Source organism: Medicago sativa, chromosome 1 (genome assembly GCF_051527215.1).
Source record: "Medicago sativa cultivar Bolivia chromosome 1, Bolivia_mono, whole genome shotgun sequence".
Lineage (NCBI taxonomy): Eukaryota > Viridiplantae > Streptophyta > Magnoliopsida > Fabales > Fabaceae > Medicago > Medicago sativa.
The window spans coordinates 28,345,171-28,370,475 of NC_140749.1; the positions used below are offsets into that span (position 1 = coordinate 28,345,171).

Below are 25,305 nucleotides of genomic sequence, written 5' to 3' on the forward strand. Positions count from 1 at the left end.
GATTTTTCCATCTATGCACATGAGCCAACTCTATCGCAACCATTGCTCCTATTAGTTCTGCATTCAAGGCTGAGCATTGTCCAATATTAATGGCAAAGGCACCTAGAAATTCAGCTTCTGAATTCCTGAAAATACCACCGCAGGAAGCTTTACCAGCACTAGCAGCACCATCTGTGTTGCACTTGACCCAATTTAAAATGGGAGGGGACCATAAAACCTCTTTTATGATAGTAGGCTTGGGGGGGTTAACCTTAACATCAAAATGCTTGAGAATTACAAATTCAGCAATAGAAGCACTGGCAGGTAGCTTCGTAAGATTACCTGAGAGAGAGGTCCCAGAGATGATCAAGTTGATTGCAGATAGAGAAGATATGGCTTTGTCATTGAACCGCTTTTGGTTTCTGCAGTACCAGATTGTGTTAAGGCTAAAAATGCAAGCAGCTAGAATCACATTTCCACATTGTGGAGACCAACTCCTGTCAGCAATCTTCAAAATGTCCATGAAAGATGAAAAATTACAGCTTAACTGGATGATGGAAGATAACCAGTTCCAAATAGAGACTGCAAAAGGACAGTCCAGAAACAGATGAGGAGTAGATTCTTGAGCAGCACCACAAAGACTACACACAGAAGGAAAATGTAAACCTCTTTTGATGAGATTCTCATCAGTTGGGAGTTTATCATGAAACAATCTCCAAATAAAAAGAGACTTGGAAGGAGGAATAGAATTATGCCAAATAATTTTAGCCCAATGCAAATGTTGAGGTTGTGATATTTGGAACCTATAAGCATCTTTGAAAGTTAAATTTCCATCATGTGAAGGTTTCCAGATGATTTTGTCTTCTTTGTAAGAATTTGGAATGGTGGTCAACAGAAGCTTCTGATGCAGTTGAGGGTAAGCAGTTAATAGAGCCTGTGGAACACTCCATCTGTGATTCATCAAATAATATGAGAGATTTGATTGCAACAGGTGATGAAGATGATCAGGTATGTTTAAAAGTGTGATTAAAGGTTCACCACACCAAGAGTCTAACCAAAATCTGATGGTTTCCCCATTCCCAATTTTCCAGATTACATTGTCTTGAACAATCTGAAACTTATGTTTAGCACCAATCCAGACTGATGATGAAACATGATATTTTATAGGCTTGTTACACCTCAAAACTCTACTTCTAACCAGTTGAGCCCATTGTAAATCTGACTGTAAAATCTCCCAGAAATTCTTCAAGTTGCCTGCTTCATTTATGTCTTATAGCCTTCTGATTCCCAGACCTCCTTCCTTAACAGGTTTACACACTTTGTGCCAAGCTACAGTTACAAGCTTTTTCTGGTTGATGTCCCCGCTCCAGATGAAATTTCTCATCCATTTCTCCAAATCCTTCAACAGTTTAGCTGTCCAGGAATAGTTGGTAAGACAATGAAGGAGCATGCTTTGTATGACACTCTTGATTAATTGCACTCTGCCTGCCATAGAGAGAAGTGATGCTTTCCAAGCTGAGAGCTTCAGTTTGACTTTATCAGCAAGAGGTTGAAAGTAAGCATATTTTGGCTTGCCTTTGAATATTGGAACTCCAAGATATGTAAATGGAAGGGAACCAATTGTAAAACCAATTTGATTGGCAATATGATTTAACCTATGATTAGTTATTGAGCCAGCAAAAATTGATGACTTATGAGGGTTAATAGTTTGTCCAGAAGCTTCTGCATACTCCATGAAAATATGCTTGAGAGCATTAATATTAGAGTTGGTGCCTTTGCAGAATACCATCATGTCATCTGCATACAAGATGTGTGAAGGAATGTGAAGATCTCTGGTACCATGAATGAGCTGAAGCTTTCCTTCTCTAACAAGCTTTGTCAAACCTCTACTGATTACTTCTTCTGCCAGGTAGAAAAGGAGAGGGGATAGAGGATCTCCCTGTCTCACTCCCCTGCTGCAAGAGAAGAAACCATGAAGTTTACCATTAATGGAAATAGATAGCCTAGCAGAGTTTAAGATTGTACTAATCCAGCTGCAAAATTTATCACAAAAACCAAAGCATTTAAGGACCCTGAGCAAAAAACTCCAATCTAAGGTATCAAAGGCCTTAGCAATGTCTATCTTCAATGCTAGGTTCCCTCCAAAAGTCTTTTTGTTAAGAACATTTATGGCTTCTGATGTTAAACAAATACAATCCTTGATGCTCCTTCCTTTGATGAAGCCCCTCTGTTGAGTTGATGTGATTGCAGGCATGAAAACTGAAAGTCTATCAGCCAAAATCTTTGATAAGACTTTGAATTTGAAGTTGGCAATAGCAATTGGTCTATAGTCTGAGATTGTACCTGCATGGTTAGTTTTTGGAATAAGCACTATATTGTTTGAATTAAAATTTGGCAAAATCCAACCAGTTTCAAAAAATTGAATCACAGCTTTTGAAATATCATTTTTAACCAAATCCCAAAAAGTTTGAAAAAAGAGTGCTCCAAATCCATCAGGACCTGGAGCACTATCTTTGTTTAAAGAAAAAACAGCTTGATGAATCTCATCTTCAGATGGAACAGAGGTAAGAATGTTGTTTATCCTATCAGTGATCAAAGATGGTATCACATCTTCCACCATTCCATTATCTATGATATTTGAATTACTATTGAAAAGATGCTTGAAGTGATTGACAATATGCTCAGAGATCTCAGAGGAATTAGTTAACAGTTCATCACCATTGGCCAAAGAGGTTATGAGAGAAGAGGCATTCCTAATTTTGGCAATCCTATGGAAGTAGGATGTATTCCTGTCCCCTTGACTGTGCCAGTTAACTTTGGATTTTTGCTGCCAAAAGGTTTCTTCAATGTCCAAAACCTTTTCTAAGTTGATTTGAGCTGCTTTCTCTTGATCCAATAAATCATCAATGGCACCAGAGTTATCAATTTCATCTTGAATAGCATTTAACTTATCAGTAGCTTCTGTGACCCGAAGGTGAATGTCTCCAAAAGTGGTCTTATTCCAGTCTTTCAGAGCCAATTTCAGATGCTTCAGCTTTTGATTCAGCACAAACATGGGGCAACCAACAAAATTTTGGTCCCAACTTCTCTTAACAGTATTATAGCAATCAGGGTGTGAGGTCCAAACTTTAAGAAATTTAAACTGAGACACAAATTGAATATCATCATTTTAGTACTTCGATAGTATTTGGTGCACTTGCCAAACATCTATCAAGTTTTTGGCGCCGTTGCCGGGGACTGTTGAGTCATTTCAATTTGGCAATTTTGTTTTTTATTTAGGATTTCTGTCATTTATATTTTTGTATATATATTTATAAAAAAAAAAATATTATGCTCTTTGTTTTCTTCTCATTATACTGTGCTACTGAAAAGTTTATCCAAGTTTTGCAGCTATGATAGACAGGGTACTCCTCTATGACACATAAGAGATTGCTAAGTTGCAGTATGAAAAATATATGCTATCTTTTAAGATTAAAATTTTGGACAACAAAATCTCGAGTTGTGGTCATTATGAGGCGAACCAACCAGGTAGTAATGGTGAAAGGAAGAAAGAGGTGATCAACATCGATTACAATACTCAACTTCAGAATATTTTAGATGATTTCTTGGTGTCAAATCAAGTTTTATTTGAAAAGTTTGATGTTCAGTGTGGTGATCTTGTTGAGAAAGCACATGAGTCTCAGAGGAAGCTGGTTCAGATGAAGATTGAGTGTCACAAGGTTGTGGTGGAAGAAAATCCAAAAGTGAGGAGTGCTGACATTTTCCCGAAGTCTGAACAAACAGGGGTTAAGAAAATCACTCGTGTGCAGATGGTTGCATGTCCTTCTCTACGGTGGGAGAGCTTAAATTCCAAATGTTTAACGGTGAGAGCATGGGAGCATCTACTTCTTTGCTACAAATTCATGGAATTCCTACCAAACAAGAGGAAGAAGAAGGATGATGTATTCTTTCTATCATATTTTCCACCCTAACATTAGTTGAAGCGTCAAGCTCAATGACGTAAAATAAAGCGCTTGGTGGGAGGCAACCCATCCTTTTTATTATGTCTTTACTTTCAGTATTTTATTTTTATTGTTGAGTCAGACAATTGTCAGTATGTTTGAATAACTCAGTTGTATCCCCCTGTTATGTGATTGAATCTGAACTTGTTTATTATTGATGAATTTGCTTGTTTGTTGACTTTTTACAGTTTAGTAACAAATAGTTGTTCAAGTGGTATTCCAAAAGTTCAAAAGGAGGAGTGACTTGGTATTTCAAAGGCGAAGTGTACGGCAGTTAAAGACAGGTAGTCACAACTCCCAGATATCTAAACTGTAAGGATTCATGGCCAAATTTTATTTTTCCAATTTACTTATATAGAGTGTTCCATTGATTTACATTTCTAGAACTTGCATTGTTTCTCTACTGTTGATTGATCTTTGTCATTAGCACACTGAGGCAAAAGTGTTTGGTCCTGTGAGCCTTTTGAAGCCTACCCTGATTTTAATTGTTATATTCTATCCTTTTCTTAACCAATTTGAGCCGGTAGGATTAGAACTTTTTGTTCTGTGACAAACTACATTACAAGCTTAGAGACTTTTAGGACTTGTCCCATATTGCTTTTCTGAGTTAGGCATTGTAGAATGTTGCTAAATAATTAAGTTTGGGGTTGCTATTGGAATTTGCAACCAACTAAGTTTGGGGCTGGGGGTACTAGAGAACAAAGAACATTATCATAAAAAAATACACACAAAAATGGTGTATCAAAAAAAAAAAAAGAGAATAGAATGAAAAGGGACAAAACATTGAAAATCCAAGTAACTTTAAACTCGATTGTCCCAATAGTTACAAGTGTTCTCTAGTACCTTTGCAAGAATTGTTGTTCCATAAGGTGAATGAATGATGGATTGAATTTTGTGCTTAACTTCCGTAGGAATGCCTAACTCAAATTTTGTGTAGCCTACTTATCCAAATATTATCCCACCTTCACCTAAGCCCCATTATAACCCTTAAAGACCTCAAAGTGTGCATTGCCATTGATTTTGATTAACGTTTAGAAACTTTTCAAGCGTATGGTAATATGTAGATTTCATGTCGACTGTGTGTGAACCCTTTCATATTTTTGCGTGGAGTTGTGAATTGGTGGATGCGTACAAGTCAAACTAGCTCATCTTTAGCTAGTAAGGTGTTGAACTTTTGGGTACTATCGCTTGATCAGGTAATTGTTATTTTACTGTCGATTGTCAATATTGCAAGTAGATTCCTTGAGGACAAGGAATGGTTCAAGTTTGGGGCTGTGATGACAGTCAATTATTCGCTATTTTTAGTGTCATTTTCATCACATTTTGGAGTTCACAAGCAAGCTTAAGCAGCAAGAAAAGGCAAGAAAAGCAAGAAAAACTGAAGAAACTGAAAAGAAGGGAATCGTGTCACGATTACTGAAAACATGTCACGATTTGGAGCTTTCAAGAAACATGCATTCGACATTGGTGAAAACGTGTCACGATGGCAAAAACGTGACACGATTATGGAAACCCTAATTTTTGTAGTTTGTTACACAAGCAGAAACGTGTCACGATTTACTTAAATCGTGCCACGATTTTAGGAGCAGTTGTTGCCTATTTAAGCTGAAGACTATTCTGAAAACAAAGGTTACGAATTCTGGAGAGAGAAAGTGCGATTTGCAGACCTGGAGACTGAAGAACGGGGCGATTTCCTCCATTCTTTACCAGTTTATGTATGTTTTAATTCTTTCATTGATTATGCTATTTGTAAACTCAATTATGAGTAGCTAAATCTCTTAGCGATTAGGTCTGAGATGATTCCTTGTAACCCTAATTGATACCTTGTGCTGTGAAACTCTATTTATTGTGAATGATATTCTAGTCTTTATTCAATTCAATTGTTCTTAATGCTTTTTATATCCTGATCAAATATAAATATGATTTTGTGAGAATGAATGACTACTGACCATAGCTTTCTACTTAGACCTATTGAATTGTTCTAATAAACATGGTTAGTCTAGGAATGGATAATCGTTTATTAGTGATATTAGGTTAACATGCTTTAAACCTTCAAAGATTATTAGACCACCTAAGGGATTAGGGGCTGTAGTTTAAGAAGAGGGTCCTAACTCAAGGGATTGATTATGACTATTTTGTTAACTATCGTGGGATTAGAAGATCATTCATAAGAATAGGTGCAGTATAACAATTAGGGGAACATAGATGATTCAAAAGACCTGATCTCATCTCTCTACTATTTTCTAACCAAATCTTTATTTTATGTTATTTAATTTTATGCAATCAATTCTACTGCCTAGTGGCAAACCAAAAATAACTTTTACACATCCTAAATATTTTACCTTATTGCTGAATTGAGATTAACACAGTCCTCGTGGGATCGATATTTTTACTACTTCGATAGTATTTGGTGCACTTGCCAAACATCTATCAGGGTTCCTCTATAGTTAACACAAAAAAGTTTCATGCCAAGTTTGTCAATCCAGCTTAAAGAAAACTTAGATACCTTCATCCAAGGTTCAGAAACAAAACACAAATCTGGTTTATGCTTATTAAGTAACTTTTTTAAAGCTAACTTAGTTGGGGAGTTAGCTAGTCCCCTCAAGTTCCAAAACATGCACTTCATTTCAAAGGTCTTGATGTGACAACCTTTGATCTGGTAGAGTATGTGCTTTTCGACATAGCAGCCTTTAGAGGTTTCTTAGATTGCTTTGTAATCACTTGTTGAAAACCCTCATCATCAATTACTGGGCTGAGAACTGGTGAGAGGACAGGCTGGGCAATGTCTTCAGTATTGAAATCTTGAAGAGCAAGAAACCTGTTCTGGGATTCCACTGTAACATCTAAATCAGCTAATTTTGCCCATGATTCTTTCAGGAAATCAATGTCTTTCTGTGCCAAGTTAGCATTAGGAGGAACACTGGTAGGACTCTGAGAACATTCCAAGTCAACCTGACTTTGTGTATTGCCCACAAAATCAGTCTCTCCAACACTGAAAACAGGTTCAATAACTGGTACAACTTGTGAAGCAGACTTGTTAACTGAGTTAGAGGCAAATGCTGCATTGTGTGCTTCAATGGCTACATTTATTTCTTCTTCCAAAGCAACATCCTCTTTGTTTCTCTCAACTGTTTTGGTAGCAGAATTCTCCATGTTGACAGCTACAGGTTTCTTTTGAACATAAATTTTCTCAGGAACCTTAGCTTTGCCCTGCAGCTTCTGGGGTACACCCTGATTCAAATCCTTCAATCTCTTACAAATATCAATGTGGTGACCAGTACATTGGCAATGAGTACAAAAATCAGGGAGATTTTCATACTCAATGTCAACAAAGAAAGCAAATCCCTTCCTTTCAACTAAAATCCTGTGAACCAAATCCTGTGCCAGACTCAAATCTACCAAAACACGTGCGTAATAGCCAAATGCTCTCTCTATTCTAGGTTTGCTCGTAATGGAATCAGTGCAAATGGGAGTGCCAACCCCACTAGCAATAGCAAACAAAATTCTCTGTCTCCAGTATTCTTGAGAAAGGCCAAAAATACGAATCCATACCTGTGCAGTGGTTTGTTGTTGCGTGCTAGGGCTAAAGTCTTTGGTCCAAGCAAAAAGCTTCAACATACCTGGATTAAGAGCCCAAGATCCCACAGATCGCACCCTTCTAAGATCTTCGATGGATGAAAAAGTGAATTCGTAGAATCCCCTTCCAATAAATGAGACTCCCCATTTTCCCAATGTTTTCCACAGAACAGACAGCTTGGCACGCAAGTTATCCAACGAAACCGGAGATGACCCCTTAGGCCAAATCATTCTCCCGTGCAAGTTGTGTTTGCACTCATCTAATCCAGCAAAATACTCCTCTTCCTGAATTTCGATAGCCACACGATTACCCTTTTTGATTGGTTGAGGTAATTGGCTTAAAGGAACATCACAAACATTAGAAAGGGCTTGTGCAAAGGTTTTCTGTTGGTTTTTGGTCACTGTGACACCGTTAGGGTTGGACATGTTGTTAGGTTGATTAACAATTGGTGTGTCTGTGTGGTCAATCATGCAAGGCCAAGGTACGATGAAGTTAGGGATGGTGGTTGTGGTGTTTGTCATGGTTGGTTGGTGGTGGTTTACGGCAGATTAAAGGTTACCTAGGGAGAGGGTTAGGTCATGAACAGTAAATAAATCGCCTAAAAATCTCCAGAGCATATTATCAATCCCTTTTTTCATCCATAAGCTATCAATACTTGGCTTATAGTGGTAGAAAATAATATTCATAGTCTGCATCATAAATAAAATAATATGTTAAAAGGTATAATACTTTGCCATAAAATAAAATTTTAAAGACGTATGAAAATAAAGAAGTATGAGAATATTTTGGTTTAAAATTACTGGACTTCAGGAATATTAACATTAATTATTGTAAAAAAAAAAAGTCTACAGAAACAATAGATATATACAAACGATGACAAAACATGATAGGAATGAAAAGTGAGCAGAAATATTAGGGATTACTGCATTTTAGAGGGAATTTGTTAGGTTAAATTGATGCGCTGCATTTTAGATGGAATTTGTTCGGTTAAATTGCTGCTAACCTAATAAAGCATTTTAGAGGATAAGTGTAGAAAATATTTTCTTAAAAAAAAAAGGCTAGATTTTTGACCCGTGCTCCGCTCGGGTTTATTGTAAAGGGATTGGCATACGAATAATAAAATGCAATATATAATAGGTAACGGTGAAAAAATAACACGTGATAATCCATAGTAGACAAAATAAAACACTTCATAAAATGTATGAAATCTGAAAATATTATAAAAGAAAATTCGGTAATCCTATCAATAATTCAGGTATATATAACCAAGTTTACATGGAAATCAGGGTAGCCAAAAAAAAGTATAAAATAGAAGGCATCAAACGTGATCATTGATATGCTCATAGTTTCTAGAACAAACGTGCAGCATCAAATAAGTGTAGAATATATTTTCTTCAAAAAAAAAGGCAAGAGGATAGGAATGAAATTGGTGCGATTCATTTTTTTGGATGGAATTTGTTAGGTTAAATAATTGCAAACCTAATAAAGCAAATGAGCGGGAAAAATTAGGTTAAATTGCTGCAGACCTAACAAAATTAATAAATAAGGAAAAATTAGGTTAAATTGCTACAGACGTAACAAAATTAATAAATAAGGATAAGTGTAGAAAAAAAGGCAAGAGGATAGAATGAAATTGGTGCGATGCATTTTTTAGATGGAATTTGTTAGGTTAAATAATTGCAAACCTAATAAAGCAAATGAGCGGGAAAAAATTAGGTTAAATTGCTGCAGACGTAACAAAATTAATAAATAAGGATCAATTAGGGGGGTTTGGAGAGATTTTAGGTTGACTTTTTTTATTTCAATAATACACTTAAATAAACTGTTCTATAATAATGTTATATTGTTTGTGTTATTAAAATACATAAGAAATTTTGTTATATTTGTTATATTATTGTTGTCATTAAAAAAGATAAATATGGTTTGTTGAATTTGTTACATTTGAAAGTCACAAATATCTGTACTTATAAATTTTTTTTTGAACAAGCAAAAATGGATTATATTAACACTGATATAGTAGTCTCCTTAGCACAAGGTGTGTCGAAAAAACTACTAAAAAACAAGCAGCACAATCAAGGTACAAAAAGTGGTTATCCAATGCCTAAACACGACAAAGGACTCGACCACCACAAGTGTTCACCAAATACAAAGATAGCCTTTTTGGCTTTCAACCACCACAAAGAATAATATTTTACTTTGTCTAGTAGTTGATCTATAAAGTGATCTGAAATATCTTGATGGTCGACACCATCAAAACCAATCCAAGACTGCAATAAAGGCTACAATGACCCAAAGCAAGTACACGACAAAAACAAGTGATGAGAATCCTCCACCTGACCGCATCCAGAAACACACAAACATGCATCTGAATCAATTACACCTTGTGTCGCCAAATTAGATTTAGTAGGAAGGCAATCACGGAGCAGCCGCCAAGCAAAAATAGACACCTTTAGGGGAATCTGTTTATGCCAAATTAAATTGACATCATGCAAAACCTGTGGATTCTCCTGAGCTGTGAGCATAGCATACACACCACGAACAGAGTAACCTCCAGAAGGGTCCGGAAGCCACTGCCACACATCATAAGAAAGAGGCTGCAAAGAAACATCAAGAAGTAATAACCTACACTCCTTTAGTAACTCCTCCTCCCACACCCACAACCTCCTACGCCACTGCCAAGTCTCACCCCCTTCCCCCCAACCTTGTAAAAACATGTCTTTAACCATTATTGATTTATTCACAGTTAAATCAAATATCCTACTAAAGCGCACCCGAAAAGAAACATCACCACACCAACGATCATGCTAAAAAAGCGTGGCCTCCCCATCATCCACCCGCCACACCACACAATCATTAAACCACTCATTTTCGCCACTACCTACCCCATCTCTAATCTTCACTACCTCCTTCCACCACATAGTGAAATTCTGGCTGGCTAGCAACAGAATGTTCTACGAGATGTTCCAACACTCGGCATAGATTACGGATGTTGAATGAGATGTTTAGAACATCGTGATAGCAGTGGACATAAATAAAACAACAAAATAAAAGACAAGATAGTAAATGGCACAGTGAGTTTGTTAACCTAGTTCAGTGCAACGTCACCTACTCTGGGGGCTACCAAGCCAGGAGGAAATCCACTAGTGTAGTCCTTATTCTCCAGCTCTCAGCAAACTCCTCATTTACACTAAAGACCAAGGACCTACCCGTATTGACTTCAACCTAGGAACTTCTAGATCTGAGATCCCATCTCACTCCCTACAACCAATCACAACCCCTGTGATTATCAGGTTATCAACACAACAAAAGATGAAGTTACCTTCAAACAAAACTACCTATCTCCGTGCTTCACAACTTTGGAGTAGTGAACAAACTATCTACCTCCGTGCTTCACAGCTTTGGAGTAGTACACAACTTACAACTCAATAAAAAACAGTCCTTAACATGTATCAAGGTGATACAAGAAAGGCTCAATAAAACAATGACTCAAAACCCTAAAATAGCACTAATCTTCAATGACGGCTTCGGTGGTGAATTAGGTCTTGTAGTCTTGTATTTATACTGAAGTTGTAACGCCCGTCTTAATTATTTAATTAATTCGATGAAGTTTAGAGTATATTTATAAATATATGCTTATATGATTTATGATTTAAGTGATTGATATATGTGGATTTTATGATTCCTGAAGTTGTTATGTTGGTATGACTTATTTTATTATTAAATAAAATAAGATATGATAAAGAAAATAAAAATATTAAAATTTGGGCTGTGTTGTGAGATGAGTAATTTAGTAGTGAGAAGAGTAAAAAGGAGAGATAAATAGACAGACATAAGGTAGAAAAACGGTACGTACGTTTTTGGAGAAAAAGGGAGAAAAGTCAGAAAAGGAGAACAAGAGAGTGAGGGCTGCGATTTCTGCAATTACCAGGTAAGGGTGAGACTAATTTTCAATATTATTAAGGGTATAATTCTATAGGATGAATTTAGCATGATTAGGTTAAGCTTTGGTGAGAATTGGGAATTAGGTTTAAGATCAATTTTGATGATTGAATCATGAACAGATGTTAGATTGATGCAAAATTAGTGTACAGACCTTAGATATTACTTAAGATGATAATTAGATGCTATTTGGATGAAAGAATCATGAGTATAGGTGAAAAGTTGTGATTTTTAGGTTTCTGGCCGTACTGACATTCATTGCTCGCACCTGCGAGCAAGGACACTCGCAACTGCGAGCTAGAACCCAGAGCTCGCAACTGCGAGCAATGCAACTCGCAACTGCGAGTGACTTGTAAGCTCGCCATTGCGAGCAGAATAACTCGCCACTGCGAGTAAGGACTTAGGAACCCAGAATGCACGCTTTACTCGCCATTGCGAGCAAAGTTACTCGCCACTGCGAGTTAGGCTGATAGTTGCCCAAAATTGTCCTGATGCGATCCTTTCGCACGTGTAGTCTTGAGTTGACCTTAGAAGTAAGTAAGAGAGCTGTTTAGGATACTTTCATAAGCTCCAGAAGTTTGTTCAGGTGACTGAGATTAGTAGTGTTGTTGCATGAATGTTATAATGATGCTTTATGATACTTATGTTGATGTAATTCATTCCTTAGATGATGTTAACGCATTCAAGTGTTATTAAATGATGTATCTTGCTGCTGTTCCCTGCTATTGACTGTTAGTGTCTTGAAGTTGCATGAGTCGGTCTATGTTGTTGGAAGTTTGAGTTCATTGCATGCTCATTAAAGTTGGGGGCTTTAGGCCCGGCAGCCTTTGTGCTCATTAAAGTTGGGGGCTTTAGGCCCGGCAGCCTTTGTGCTCATTAAAGTTGGGGGCTTTAGGCCCGGCAGCCTTTGTGCTCACACGTTGAAGAGCCTATTATGCTCATTTTGTAGTTGATTGGTACCACATGCATTTGCATATCAAGAAGTTTCATGATGGTCTAAGTTGTTAAGCTGTTGTTGAGTTGATAGAGTTGCATGGTCAAAGATGAGTTGTGTCGTCAAGTTGAGTGTTAAGTTGATTATGATTTGAGATGAAAATTAGTAATAGTATTTGATGATTGTATTTGTTATGAAATGAAAAATATGCTAAGTGTTAATTGTTGAGATGTTATTAATGTTTAACTTGTTAAATGCATTTTATTGGATTATATGCTTAATGTATTAATTATGAAATCTCACCCCTTCTGCGTATATGTTGCCTCGACCGTGGGTAATGTGCAGGTAATAAAGATTAGAGGCGTTCGTGAGTGGACTCCTCACTTGGTGTCTAGGTGCTCTGATACGTAACGGGATAAGGGCTTGCTTTTACTTCTATTCCTTACGTGTCTCTTTTATGAACTAATTTATGAGATTTTCCAATCAGGCCTGCGTGCCAAGACTTTTAAATGTTGAACTATTTTCCGCTACAACAGTTTTAAGATTTTCATGATGTTGAATTTGAAGGATTATTATTATTATCCATTTTATGATTTAAATGAAGTATGTGACATTCCGTTTGTATCAAAATAATCTGATTTTAAATGAAATTTTAAGGTTGGGAAAACGGGATGTTACAATTGGTATCAGAGCAGGTCGGTCCGTCCGGCCAAGTAGTGAGTCGAGTTGTGTCTTTAGCAGTTGGAATACCATTATTATGTTATTCTAATTGTTGTGTGTTGTGCAGAGAAGAGACCTGGAGGCTGCGAATTTTATCTGCTATAAGAGGACTAGAATGGCTGGAAGAAATGATGCTGCGATTACTGCTGCTTTGGAAGCTGTAGCCCAAGCTGTGTGACAACATCCAAATGCTGGTGCTGGTGCGAATGCTGATGTGAGAATGTTGGAGACCTTTATGAGAAATCATCCTCCTACTTTCAAAGGAAGGTACGACCCTGATGGAGCACAGACGTGGCTCAAGGAGGTTGAAAGAATTTTCAGAGTTATGCAATGTACTGATGATCAGAAGGTGCGTTTTGGAACGCATATGCTGGCTGAGGAAGCTGATGACTGGTGGGTGAGCCTCCAACCTACCCTAGAGCAGGATGATGCAGTTATTACTTGGGCTGTGTTTAAGAGAGAGTTCCTAAACAGATATTTTCCAGAAGATGTTCGCGGAAGAAAGGAGATCGAGTTCCTAGAGCTGAAGCAAGGAAACATGTCGGTGACAGAGTATGCAACAAAGTTTGTGGAGCTGGCTCAGTTCTATCCACACTACACTGGGGACAATGCTGAGTTCTCTAAGTGTATCAAGTTTGAGAATGGTTTGCGTGCTGATATTAAGCGAGCCATTGGTTACCAACAGATCCGTGACTTTTCTGCTTTGGTGAGCAGATGCAGAATCTATGAAGATGACAGCAAAGCTCATTATAAGATTATGAGTGAGAAGAGGGGTAAGGGCCAACAAAGTCGCCCAAAGCCTTACAGTGCTCCTGCTGACAAAGGAAAAGGAAGAACTAATGATGAGAGGAGGTCAAATAAGAAGGATGTTGGTGCTGAGATTGTTTGTTACACTTGTGGCGAGAAAGGCCATAAGAGTAATGCTTGTACTAAGGATATTAAACGGTGCTTTCGTTGTGGCAGTAAAGGACATACACTTGCAGAGTGTAAGCATGGGGACATTGTGTGTTTTAACTGCAAAGAAGAGGGTCATATTGGGTCTCAGTGTACGAATCCAAAGAAGACTCAGACTAGAGGGAAAATGTTTGCTTTGACTGGTACTCAGACTGAAATGAGGATCGTTTGATCAGAGGTACTTGTTATATTAACAATACTCCTTTAGTTGCTATTATTGATACTGGTGCTACATGTAACACCCTATTTCTATTAAGCAGTAAAACGCGCGAATACATCAGAAATATTCTAGAAATAGATGCTACGTCTCAAAACAAACCCAACAATATCGTGCATATATATAATATCTCAACGATCACAGCGGAATTCAAATCATAAACTTCAACATATACATGCCATGGTCAATAAATCCTCAAATGAAAATACTTCAAATCCGACAAGTGGACAATAGCAACAACATAGCAACAGAATCCAAAACAACAAATAGACGCTAAGTCTAATCAGAGCCTAGATACTACGACACTGACACGACAACGGAGAAAGCTCCCGTCGTCCAAACATCCAACAAGCAAACTCACCAAGCGTCTAGTCCTGCACAACGTCTACCCATCCATACAGACAGGTAGGCGGTCGAAACCACTGGGGGGTAAGTATTACATTAATCATAATCAAACTATAATAGACAGATGTATAATTGTAAAAGAGTTCACAAGTATTTGCATGCATGTTCAACATCAATCATTCAATCATACAAGCAATACAAGTATACACTTACCACCCATCATTAACAATCTCAAAAACAATCATCTGACAATTCAATTTATGCAATGCGCCTAGACTTGACACATATATGCATGTGGTACCAAATCAACAACAATGGATGCAACAAAAACATCCAAGTAAGAGTACACCTCCTCTTACTATGTAAAAGTACACCTCCTTTTACATTTCAACAACAACAACAACATGATATGATGCATGGACATATAGCAATGACTCGATAATGCACAACTCCAACATAACAACTATCAAAACAATGTAAAAGTACACCTCCTTTTACATTTCAACAACTCAACAACATTGCATTATCAAGAATCATGCCCATACATTCAACAATCATAGCTCACATAAGGTTCATCCACATTCATCATCATCAATTTACAATTCGTTTCCATTTACATCACATAAATCAAGTAAAATGGAATAACACAACAATTTATGATAAGCATCATTCTCAACCTTCTACAATCATTCAAACACAATTATTTAATCATATGTGACCATTCACAAAAGATTCATAAGACTTTAGTCCTTCAAGATTCATTTCTACTAAGTTCGTCTCCAAAAGTCACCTTTTAAAAATAATAGAATTTATGAACCAAAACCAACTCTACAAGCTCAATTGCCTATGCCATGTATTCTCACAAGTCGCTTATAGGTGCAGTAGAGGATACATAGGCATTTCATCGGCCAAAAACAACGAATTCATAAAAATCACAAAGTTCGTCTCACTTTTCCACTTTTTACAAAATTTTCCATTTTCAAAGCAAAACAAGTTAGATCCCTCACATCATAGTTTAAATACTACTAAACACCTTAATTGAACTCATAAAATATAAGTTTCGAAGATTGGAAACAATCCATAAGGTTTGGGTCGACTTAGAAATAGTTATGCGGAATTTTCGTAAAATTTCACCAAGACCACCTTGGAGTATTTTCATCATAACTCAAAAACCAAGAATTATTTTCAAGTCAAACCAAAGCCATTGGAAAGCTAACAAAATTCTCTACAACTTTCATGTTTACACCGAAAACCATTTCAAAACAGAAACGTGCGAAAAAGACGCAAGAATGCGAAACAGGGAGTTCTGTCCTGTGCAACTCGCAACTGCGAGTGATTTACTTGCAACTGCGAGTTATGACAGTCCAGTCTCGGGAAAAACCTCATTTTCACCCCAAAACTCCAATTTTGACTTCCCAAAGCTCAAATTTGATCCCAAAGTTTGTTTAAACATTTCTAAACATGAAAAGACACTCAAAATCATATAAAATTTGCAATACAACATCCTCTTAACAAAAATCATCATTTGACCCATTTTTCATCAAAACCACAAAAACAACACAAAGTCATAGTAAACTCTCCAATTATGATTACCCAATGTTTTAATCATCAACAACAACATCTCAGAACAACAACAACAACTAAACATCATGAATTCATCAACAATTCATCACAACAACACTTCATATCATCAATTTTTGATTAAAACACAAAGCATACATATGTACATGATTTAAGCTCTCAAATTCATCATCAACAACTCAATTAACATTTAATTTGCATACCCAAACATGACATCATAACATAAGCACGAATTTCACACTTAATTGCACAAATAATCAATTATTCAAATAAGCACTTATGTAAGAAGTTAGGGTAGAAGCTACAACTAGGTGATTATGAGTAAAGACTAACCCCCTTACCTCTAACACCAAGAATCCTTAATTCAAGCTTCAATTTAGCTCCTAGATGGTGAATCTCCCTCTTGCCTCTAACCCTTGTTCTTGCTCCTCTCTCTAGTTTCTATCTCTTCTCCTCTCCAATGAAATGAAATGAAATGAAATGAAAATGTTGTAACCCTATCTCTTCTCACCAACATTAGTTTATAAAGGCTCACTTAATGGGCTTATCTCACAACCTTAATGGGCCTAACCCATTTCTAATTCAACCTCAAAAATGTTACTACTCACTTACCGGTAAAATACAACACTAACGGTCACTTAACGGTAATTAAAATAATTACTACACCCTCTCTAGTATCTAGGTAAAATAATAACTTCCACTAAACACTAAAAAAACAAATTTCTGCAAAATTACAAAATTGCCACTGCCCTCAAAATGACCAAAATGCCCCTAAGTCCAAAATGACTAAAATACCCTTCTACACCGAATTCTACGAATCCCGACCAAAATACACACAGAGGCAAATAATCACATAAGAGCACATATAACACACATAATAAATAATAAAATAAAACTAGCGAAAATCGGGCTGTTACAACTCTCCCCCACTAAAAGAATTTTCGCCCTCGAAAATTACCTGAAGGAAACAACTCCGGGTACGCAACCCTCATCCTACTCTCCGATTCCCAAGTGGTACTCTCACCCGTCGGTCCAACCCAAATCACTTTAACCAAAACGATCTCCTTGCCACGCAGACGCTTCACTTCACGATCCTCAATCCTAACTGGCCAAGTCTCAACAGTCAAATTATCCCTAACTTCCAAATCATCCACTTGAATCACATGAGACGCATCATACACATATTTTCGCAACTGAGATACATGAAACACATCATGAAGATTCGATAAAGATGGCGGTAACGCAATCCGATACGCTACAACCCCAACCTTCTCAACAATCTCAAAAGGTCCAATAAAACGAGGAGTTAATTTCGACACTTCAAAGCACGTCTAACACCGGTTACAGGATTCACTCTCAAAAACACATGATCTCCAACCTGAAACTCAAGGTCTTTCCTTCTCTTATCATGATAACTCTTCTGCCTACTCTGAGTCGCTCTCATCTTCTCTTGAATCATCTTAACCTTCTTGGTCGTCTCTTGCACAACTTCCGGACCTAACAAGGCACTTTCTCCTGACTCATACCAACACAAAGGAGTTCTACACCTCCGACCATACAAAGCCTCAAATGGTGCCATTCCGATACTAGAATGAAAACTGTTGTTGTAAGTGAACTCAATCAACGGTAAACATTCAATCCAACTGACACCTTGCTCCAACACACAAGCTCTCAACAAATCTTCCAAACTCTGAATAGTCCTCTCCGTCTGACCATCAGTCTGGGGATGATACGCAGAACTCAACCTCAACTTAGTTCCCAAATCATCTTGCAAACTCTCCCAAAACTTAGAAGTAAACCTCGGATCCCGATCCGACACAATACTAGAAGGAACACCGTGCAATCTAACAATCTGCTCAATGTAGACCTCCGCCAACTTAGCCACAGACATACCGGTCTTAATAGGAATAAAATGTGCCGACTTCGTCAACCGATCAACAATCACCCAAATCGAATCAAAACCCTTAACAGTCTTCGGCAACGCTCCAACAAAGTCCATTGAAATACTATCCCACTTCCACTCTGGCACAAACAACGGTTGCATCAAACCTGATGGCTTCTGATGTTCAATCTTAGACTTCTGACACACCAAACAAGCATACACAAACTCTGCGATCTCTTTCTTCATTCCAGGCCACTAAAACAACCTCTTCAGATCCTGATACATCTTAGTCGCTCCTGGATGAATACTCAAACTACTTCTGTGACCTTCTTCCAAAATCTGCCTCTTAAGCTCAAGAACTCTCGGTACACAAATACGATCACGAAACATCAAAACACCGTTCTCACCCAATCTGAAGTCCCCACCTTTACCTTGATTAACCAACACTACACGATCTACAAGTTCCAAATCTTCCTTCTGACCGTCCTTAATCTCTTCCAAAATATTACTTGTCAACTTCAACATTCCCAACCTCACACCATCCGGTGTCAATTCACTAACCAAACTCAAATCTCGGAACTGCTCAATCAACTCCAACTCTTTTACCATCAAAGCAGACATATGCAACGACTTCCTACTCAAAGCATCAACAACAACATTGGCCTTTCCAGGATGATAGCTCAAATGGAAATCAAAATCCTTAAGATACTCCAACCATCTCCTCTGCCTCATATTCAACTCCTTCTGGTCAAACAAATACTTCAAACTCTTATGATCACTGAACACTTCAAACTTAGAACCATACAGATAATGCCTCCAAATTTTCAACACATACACAACGGCCGCCAATTCCAAATCATGAGTCGGATAATTCTTCTCATGCACTTTCAACTGCCTTGAAGCATAAGCCACCACCTGACGATTCTGCATAAGCACACCACCAAGACCCATCTTAGAAGCATCACAATACACAACAAAAGATTCCTTCGGATTCGGCAAAATCAACACTGGAGCTGAAGTCAACCTCTTCTTCAACTCTTGGAAACTCTTCTCACACTTAGCGTCCCAAACATAAGTTTGTCCTTTCCGAGTCAACTGCGTCAATGGCAACGCCAACTTAGAGAATCCTTCAATGAACCTCCGATAATAACCTGCCAATCCAAGAAAGCTTCTAACTTCAAAAACAGACTTAGGTGATTCCCATTGCAACACTGCATCAACCTTCGACGGATCCACCGCAATGCCACCTTTAGAAATCACATGACCAAGGAAACTCACTTCCCGCAACCAAAACTCACACTTTGACAACTTAGCAAACAACTTATTCTCCTTCAAAACTCCCAACACCATCCTCAAATGCTCGGCATGCTCTTCTTCGGACTTAGAATACACCAAAATGTCATCTATAAACACCACCACAAAACGGTCCAGAAAAGGATGAAATATTCTATTCATATATTCCATGAAGACACCTGGCGCATTAGATACTCCAAATGGCATCACAGAATACTCATAGTGCCCATACCTCGTTCTGAACGCAGTTTTGGATATATCTTCCGCCTTCACTCTAATCTGATGATATCCTGATCTCAAATCAATCTTGCTAAACACCTCCGCACCAACCAACTGATCCATCAAATCATCAATCCTCGGAAGCGGATACCGATTCTTGATTGTCACCTTGTTCAACTGCCGATAATCCACACACAACCTCATGCTTCCATCTTTCTTCTTAACCAACAACACAGGAGCTCCCCACGGCGAAACACTTGGCCTGATAAACTGTTTCTCCAACAACTCTTCCAACTGCTTCTTCAACTCTCCCAACTCTGATGCAGACATCCGATACGGCGCAATCGAAATAAGACTCGTTCCAGGCACCAAATCAATTGCAAACTCAACTTCCCTCTCCGGCGGTAACTCGGTAATGTCGTCCGGAAAAACTTCTGGAAACTCTTGCACTACCGGCAAATCACCAACTCCTTTCTCACTACTCTCCTTCAAGGAAGCAAACATCATGAATACACAAGCTTCACCATCCAAAGACTTCTTCACTTGCTCCGCGGTCAAGAACCTTCTACCTTCCTCAGCTACCGACTTAGAAAATGTTACACTCTTGGTCAAACAATTAATGTTAACACCAAAAGTCAACATCCAATCCATACCAAAAATAACGTCCATATGCTTCAACGGAAGACACATAAGATCCAACTCAAAATCAACATTGCCAAAACTAACAGGACACTTAGCACACACTAAAGAAGTAGTCACCGATCCACTAGCTGGGGTATCAATAACCATCCCACGAGGCAACGGAGTCACAATCAAACCCAACCGCTCAACACAACTAACCGCGATAAAAGAATGAGTAGCACCAGTATCAATAATTGCAATCAAAGGAGTACTATTGATAAAACACATACCTCGGATGAGATTATCCGGATGCTCCACCTCTTCCGCGTTCAATGCAAACACCTTGTCTGCAGCCTTCTTCGGTTTGGTACACTTGGTGCTGATATGCCCCTTCTCACCATAATTGTAGCAAGTGATCTCCTTCTCCACATAAGTACAATCATAAGCCTTGTGACCCGCCTTTCCACACTTGTAACAACTATCACCCTTCTTGCAATCATTAGCAAAATGACCCAAAGTGCCACACTTGAAGCACCTCACCTCAGCAACATTCACCTTAGAACCTCCACCACCTTCTCTCTTCTTGCCTTTGTCTTTGTTATACGGCTTCCCAAATCCATGCCCCTTTCCTTTCTTCTCATTCTGAGCCTTGTAGTGATTAACCTTAGCTCTTCCAGCATCATCAAACATGCGACACTTATGCACCAAAGTGTCGAAATCACGGATCTCCTGAACACACATATACTGGTAGATGTCGGGCCTCAAGCCGCTCTCGAACTTCACACACTTGGAAACCATAGCATCCTCCGCATTGATGTACGGACAAAACCTCGAAAGGTCCTCAAACTTTGCCGCATACTCAGCCACTGAACGGTTCTCCTGCTTCAAGTTCAAGAATTCTACTTCCTTCTTAGTCCTCAAATCCTCAGGAAAGTACTTCCTCAAAAACTCAGTCTTGAACCTAGCCCAAGTCACCGCTCCACCAGCCTCAAGCCTCCCCTTAGCATTGGTCCACCAATACTCAGCTTCTTCTGCAAGCATATGAGTAGCCATCCTGACCTTCTGGTCCTCACTAGTCACCATAGCACGAAAAATCCTCTCCATGGCTTGCATCCATGTCTGAGCTCCATCCGGATCATACCTACCCTTGAACGTCGGCGGACTGTTTCGCAAGAAACGATCAAGCCTTCGCTCCTCAGCCTCTCCAGGATCACGATGACCAACCGCCGCCCGCTCGTTAGCCTGAGCCAACACCTGAGCCATCGAAGCCAAAGCCTGCGCAATCGCTCCATCATCTCTACCACCAGCCATCTTACTTCTACACAAAACCAACCAACAGATAAGAACAACAGCACAACAACACAAGAACAAGTACCGAAGGTAACTCATTACCATTCGCATACTAACAGGGCAATTCAACAAACACTAATCTACTAGTCTAGACAAGACTGACCACGGCTCTGATACCAACTTGTAACACCCTATTTCTATTAAGCGGTAAAACGCGCGAATACATCAGAAATATTCTAGAAATAGATGCTACGTCTCAAAACAAACCCAACAATATCGTGCATATATATAATATCTCAACGATCACAGCGGAATTCAAATCATAAACTTCAACATATACATGCCATGGTCAATAAATCCTCAAATGAAAATACTTCAAATCCGACAAGTGGACAATAGCAACAACATAGCAACAGAATCCAAAACAACAAATAGACGCTAAGCCTAATCAGAGCCTAGATACTACGACACTGACACGACAACGGAGAAAGCTCCCGTCGTCCAAACATCCAACAAGCAAACTCACCAAGCGTCTAGTCCTGCACAACGTCTACCCATCCATACAGACAGGTAGGCGGTCGAAACCACTGGGGGGTAAGTATTACATTAATCATAATCAAACTATAATAGACAGATGTATAATTGTAAAAGAGTTCACAAGTATTTGCATGCATGTTCAACATCAATCATTCAATCATACAAGCAATACAAGTATACACTTACCACCCATCATTAACAATCTCAAAAACAATCATCTGACAATTCAATTTATGCAATGCGCCTAGACTTGACACATATATGCATGTGGTACCAAATCAACAACAATGGATGCAACAAAAACATCCAAGTAAGAGTACACCTCCTCTTACTATGTAAAAGTACACCTCCTTTTACATTTCAACAACAACAACAACATGATATGATGCATGGACATATAGCAATGACTCGATAATGCACAACTCCAACATAACAACTATCAAAACAATGTAAAAGTACACCTCCTTTTACATTTCAACAACTCAACAACATTGCATTATCAAGAATCATGCCCATACATTCAACAATCATAGCTCACATAAGGTTCATCCACATTCATCATCATCAATTTACAATTCGTTTCCATTTACATCACATAAATCAAGTAAAATGGAATAACACAACAATTTATGATAAGCATCATTCTCAACCTTCTACAATCATTCAAACACAATTATTTAATCATATGTGACCATTCACAAAAGATTCATAAGACTTTAGTCCTTCAAGATTCATTTCTACTAAGTTCGTCTCCAAAAGTCACCTTTTAAAAATAATAGAATTTATGAACCAAAACCAACTCTACAAGCTCAATTGCCTATGCCATGTATTCTCACAAGTCGCTTATAGGTGCAGTAGAGGATACATAGGCATTTCATCGGCCAAAAACAACGAATTCATAAAAATCACAAAGTTCGTCTCACTTTTCCACTTTTTACAAAATTTTCCATTTTCAAAGCAAAACAAGTTAGATCCCTCACATCATAGTTTAAATACTACTAAACACCTTAATTGAACTCATAAAATATAAGTTTCGAAGATTGGAAACAATCCATAAGGTTTGGGTCGACTTAGAAATAGTTATGCGGAATTTTCGTAAAATTTCACCAAGACCACCTTGGAGTATTTTCATCATAACTCAAAAACCAAGAATTATTTTCAAGTCAAACCAAAGCCATTGGAAAGCTAACAAAATTATCTACAACTTTCATGTTTACACCGAAAACCATTTCAAAACAGAAACGTGCGAAAAAGACGCAAGAATGCGAAACAGGGAGTTCTGTCCTGTGCAACTCGCAACTGCGAGTGATTTACTTGCAACTGCGAGTTATGACAGTCCAGTCTCGGGAAAAACCTCATTTTCACCCCAAAACTCCAATTTTGACTTCCCAAAGCTCAAATTTGATCCCAAAGTTTGTTTAAACATTTCTAAACATGAAAAGACACTCAAAATCATATAAAATTTGCAATACAACATCCTCTTAACAAAAATCATCATTTGACCCATTTTTCATCAAAACCACAAAAACAACACAAAGTCATAGTAAACTCTCCAATTATGATTACCCAATGTTTTAATCATCAACAACAACATCTCAGAACAACAACAACAACTAAACATCATGAATTCATCAACAATTCATCACAACAACACTTCATATCATCAATTTTTGATTAAAACACAAAGCATACATATGTACATGATTTAAGCTCTCAAATTCATCATCAACAACTCAATTAACATTTAATTTGCATACCCAAACATGACATCATAACATAAGCACGAATTTCACACTTAATTGCACAAATAATCAATTATTCAAATAAGCACTTATGTAAGAAGTTAGGGTAGAAGCTACAACTAGGTGATTATGAGTAAAGACTAACCCCCTTACCTCTAACACCAAGAATCCTTAATTCAAGCTTCAATTTAGCTCCTAGATGGTGAATCTCCCTCTTGCCTCTAACCCTTGTTCTTGCTCCTCTCTCTAGTTTCTATCTCTTCTCCTCTCCAATGAAATGAAATGAAAATGTTGTAACCCTATCTCTTCTCACCAACATTAGTTTATAAAGGCTCACTTAATGGGCTTATCTCACAACCTTAATGGGCCTAACCCATTTCTAATTCAACCTCAAAAATGTTACTACTCACTTACCGGTAAAATACAACACTAACGATCACTTAACGGTAATTAAAATAATTACTACACCCTCTCTAGTATCTAGGTAAAATAATAACTTCCACTAAACACTAAAAAAATAACTTTCTGCAAAATTACAAAATTGCCACTGCCCTCAAAATGACCAAAATGCCCCTAAGTCCAAAATGACTAAAATACCCTTCTACACCGAATTCTACGAATCCCGACCAAAATACACACAGAGGCAAATAATCACATAAGAGCACATATAACACACATAATAAATAATAAAATAAAACTAGCGAAAATCGGGCTGTTACACTACACATTGTTTTGTTGCTTTTGATTGTGCTTCTAAGTTGGGTCTTGCTGTGTCTGATATGAGTGGAGAAATGGTTGTCGAAACTCCAGCTAAGGGTTCGGTGACTACTTCTCTTGTTTGTTTACGATGTCCTTTGTCTATGTTTGATCGTGATTTTGAGATTGATTTAGTTTGTCTGCCTCTGAGTGGAATGTATGTAATTCTTGGTATGAACTGGTTAGAGTACAACCATGTTCTCATTAATTGTTTTAGTAAGTCGGTGCGTTTCTCTTCTGCTGAAGAGGAAAGTGGAGCAGAATTTTTGTCTACTAAGCAGCTGAAGCAATTAGAACGCGATGGGATCTTGATGTTTTCCGTGATGGCATCCTTATCTTTGGAGAATCAAGCAGTGATTGATAAGTTGCAAGTGGTGTGTGATTTTCCTGAAGTTTTCCCTGATGAAATTCCTGATGTACCACCAGAGAGAGAAGTTGAATTTTCTATTGATCTTGTTCCAGGAACGAAGCCTGTGTCTATGACACCTTACCGTATGTCAGCTTCTGAGTTGGCTGAGTTGAAGAGACAGTTGGCAGATTTGCTAGAAAAGAAGTTCATAAGACCGAGTGTTTCACCGTGGGGAGCACCGATATTGTTGGTTAAGAAGAAAGATGGAAGTATGAGGTTGTGCATTGATTATCGACAACTGAATAAAGTAACTATAAAGAATAGATATCCACTTCCTAGAATTGATGATTTGATGGACCAGCTGGTGGG

General features: G+C 38.0%; 1 protein-coding gene and 1 long non-coding RNA gene across 2 annotated transcripts; both read right to left on the reverse strand.

Annotated features, from left to right (window-relative positions):
* Window positions 1–9,836: 9,836 nt before the first annotated feature.
* LOC146953989 (uncharacterized) lies at window positions 9,837–10,283 on the reverse strand. The gene has a single exon (XM_085743353.1). It carries the CDS (start codon window positions 10,281–10,283, stop codon window positions 9,837–9,839), a length of 447 nt encoding a protein of 148 aa, XP_085599479.1.
* Window positions 10,284–14,443: 4,160 nt separating this feature from the next.
* Window positions 14,444–16,961, reverse strand: LOC146953990 (uncharacterized). The gene is made up of 2 exons (XR_015011610.1): window positions 16,589–16,961; window positions 14,444–14,706 (listed from the first exon to the last, which is right to left on the reverse strand). It is a non-coding gene; the product is annotated as an uncharacterized LOC146953990 (long non-coding RNA).
* Window positions 16,962–25,305: the final 8,344 nt, after the last annotated feature.

What these genes read in the sequence shown, in the direction of transcription:
- LOC146953989 (XM_085743353.1), bottom strand. Translation starts at nt 10,283, where the DNA reads ATGGTTAAAGACATGTTTTTACAAGGTTGGGGGGAAGGGGGTGAGACT.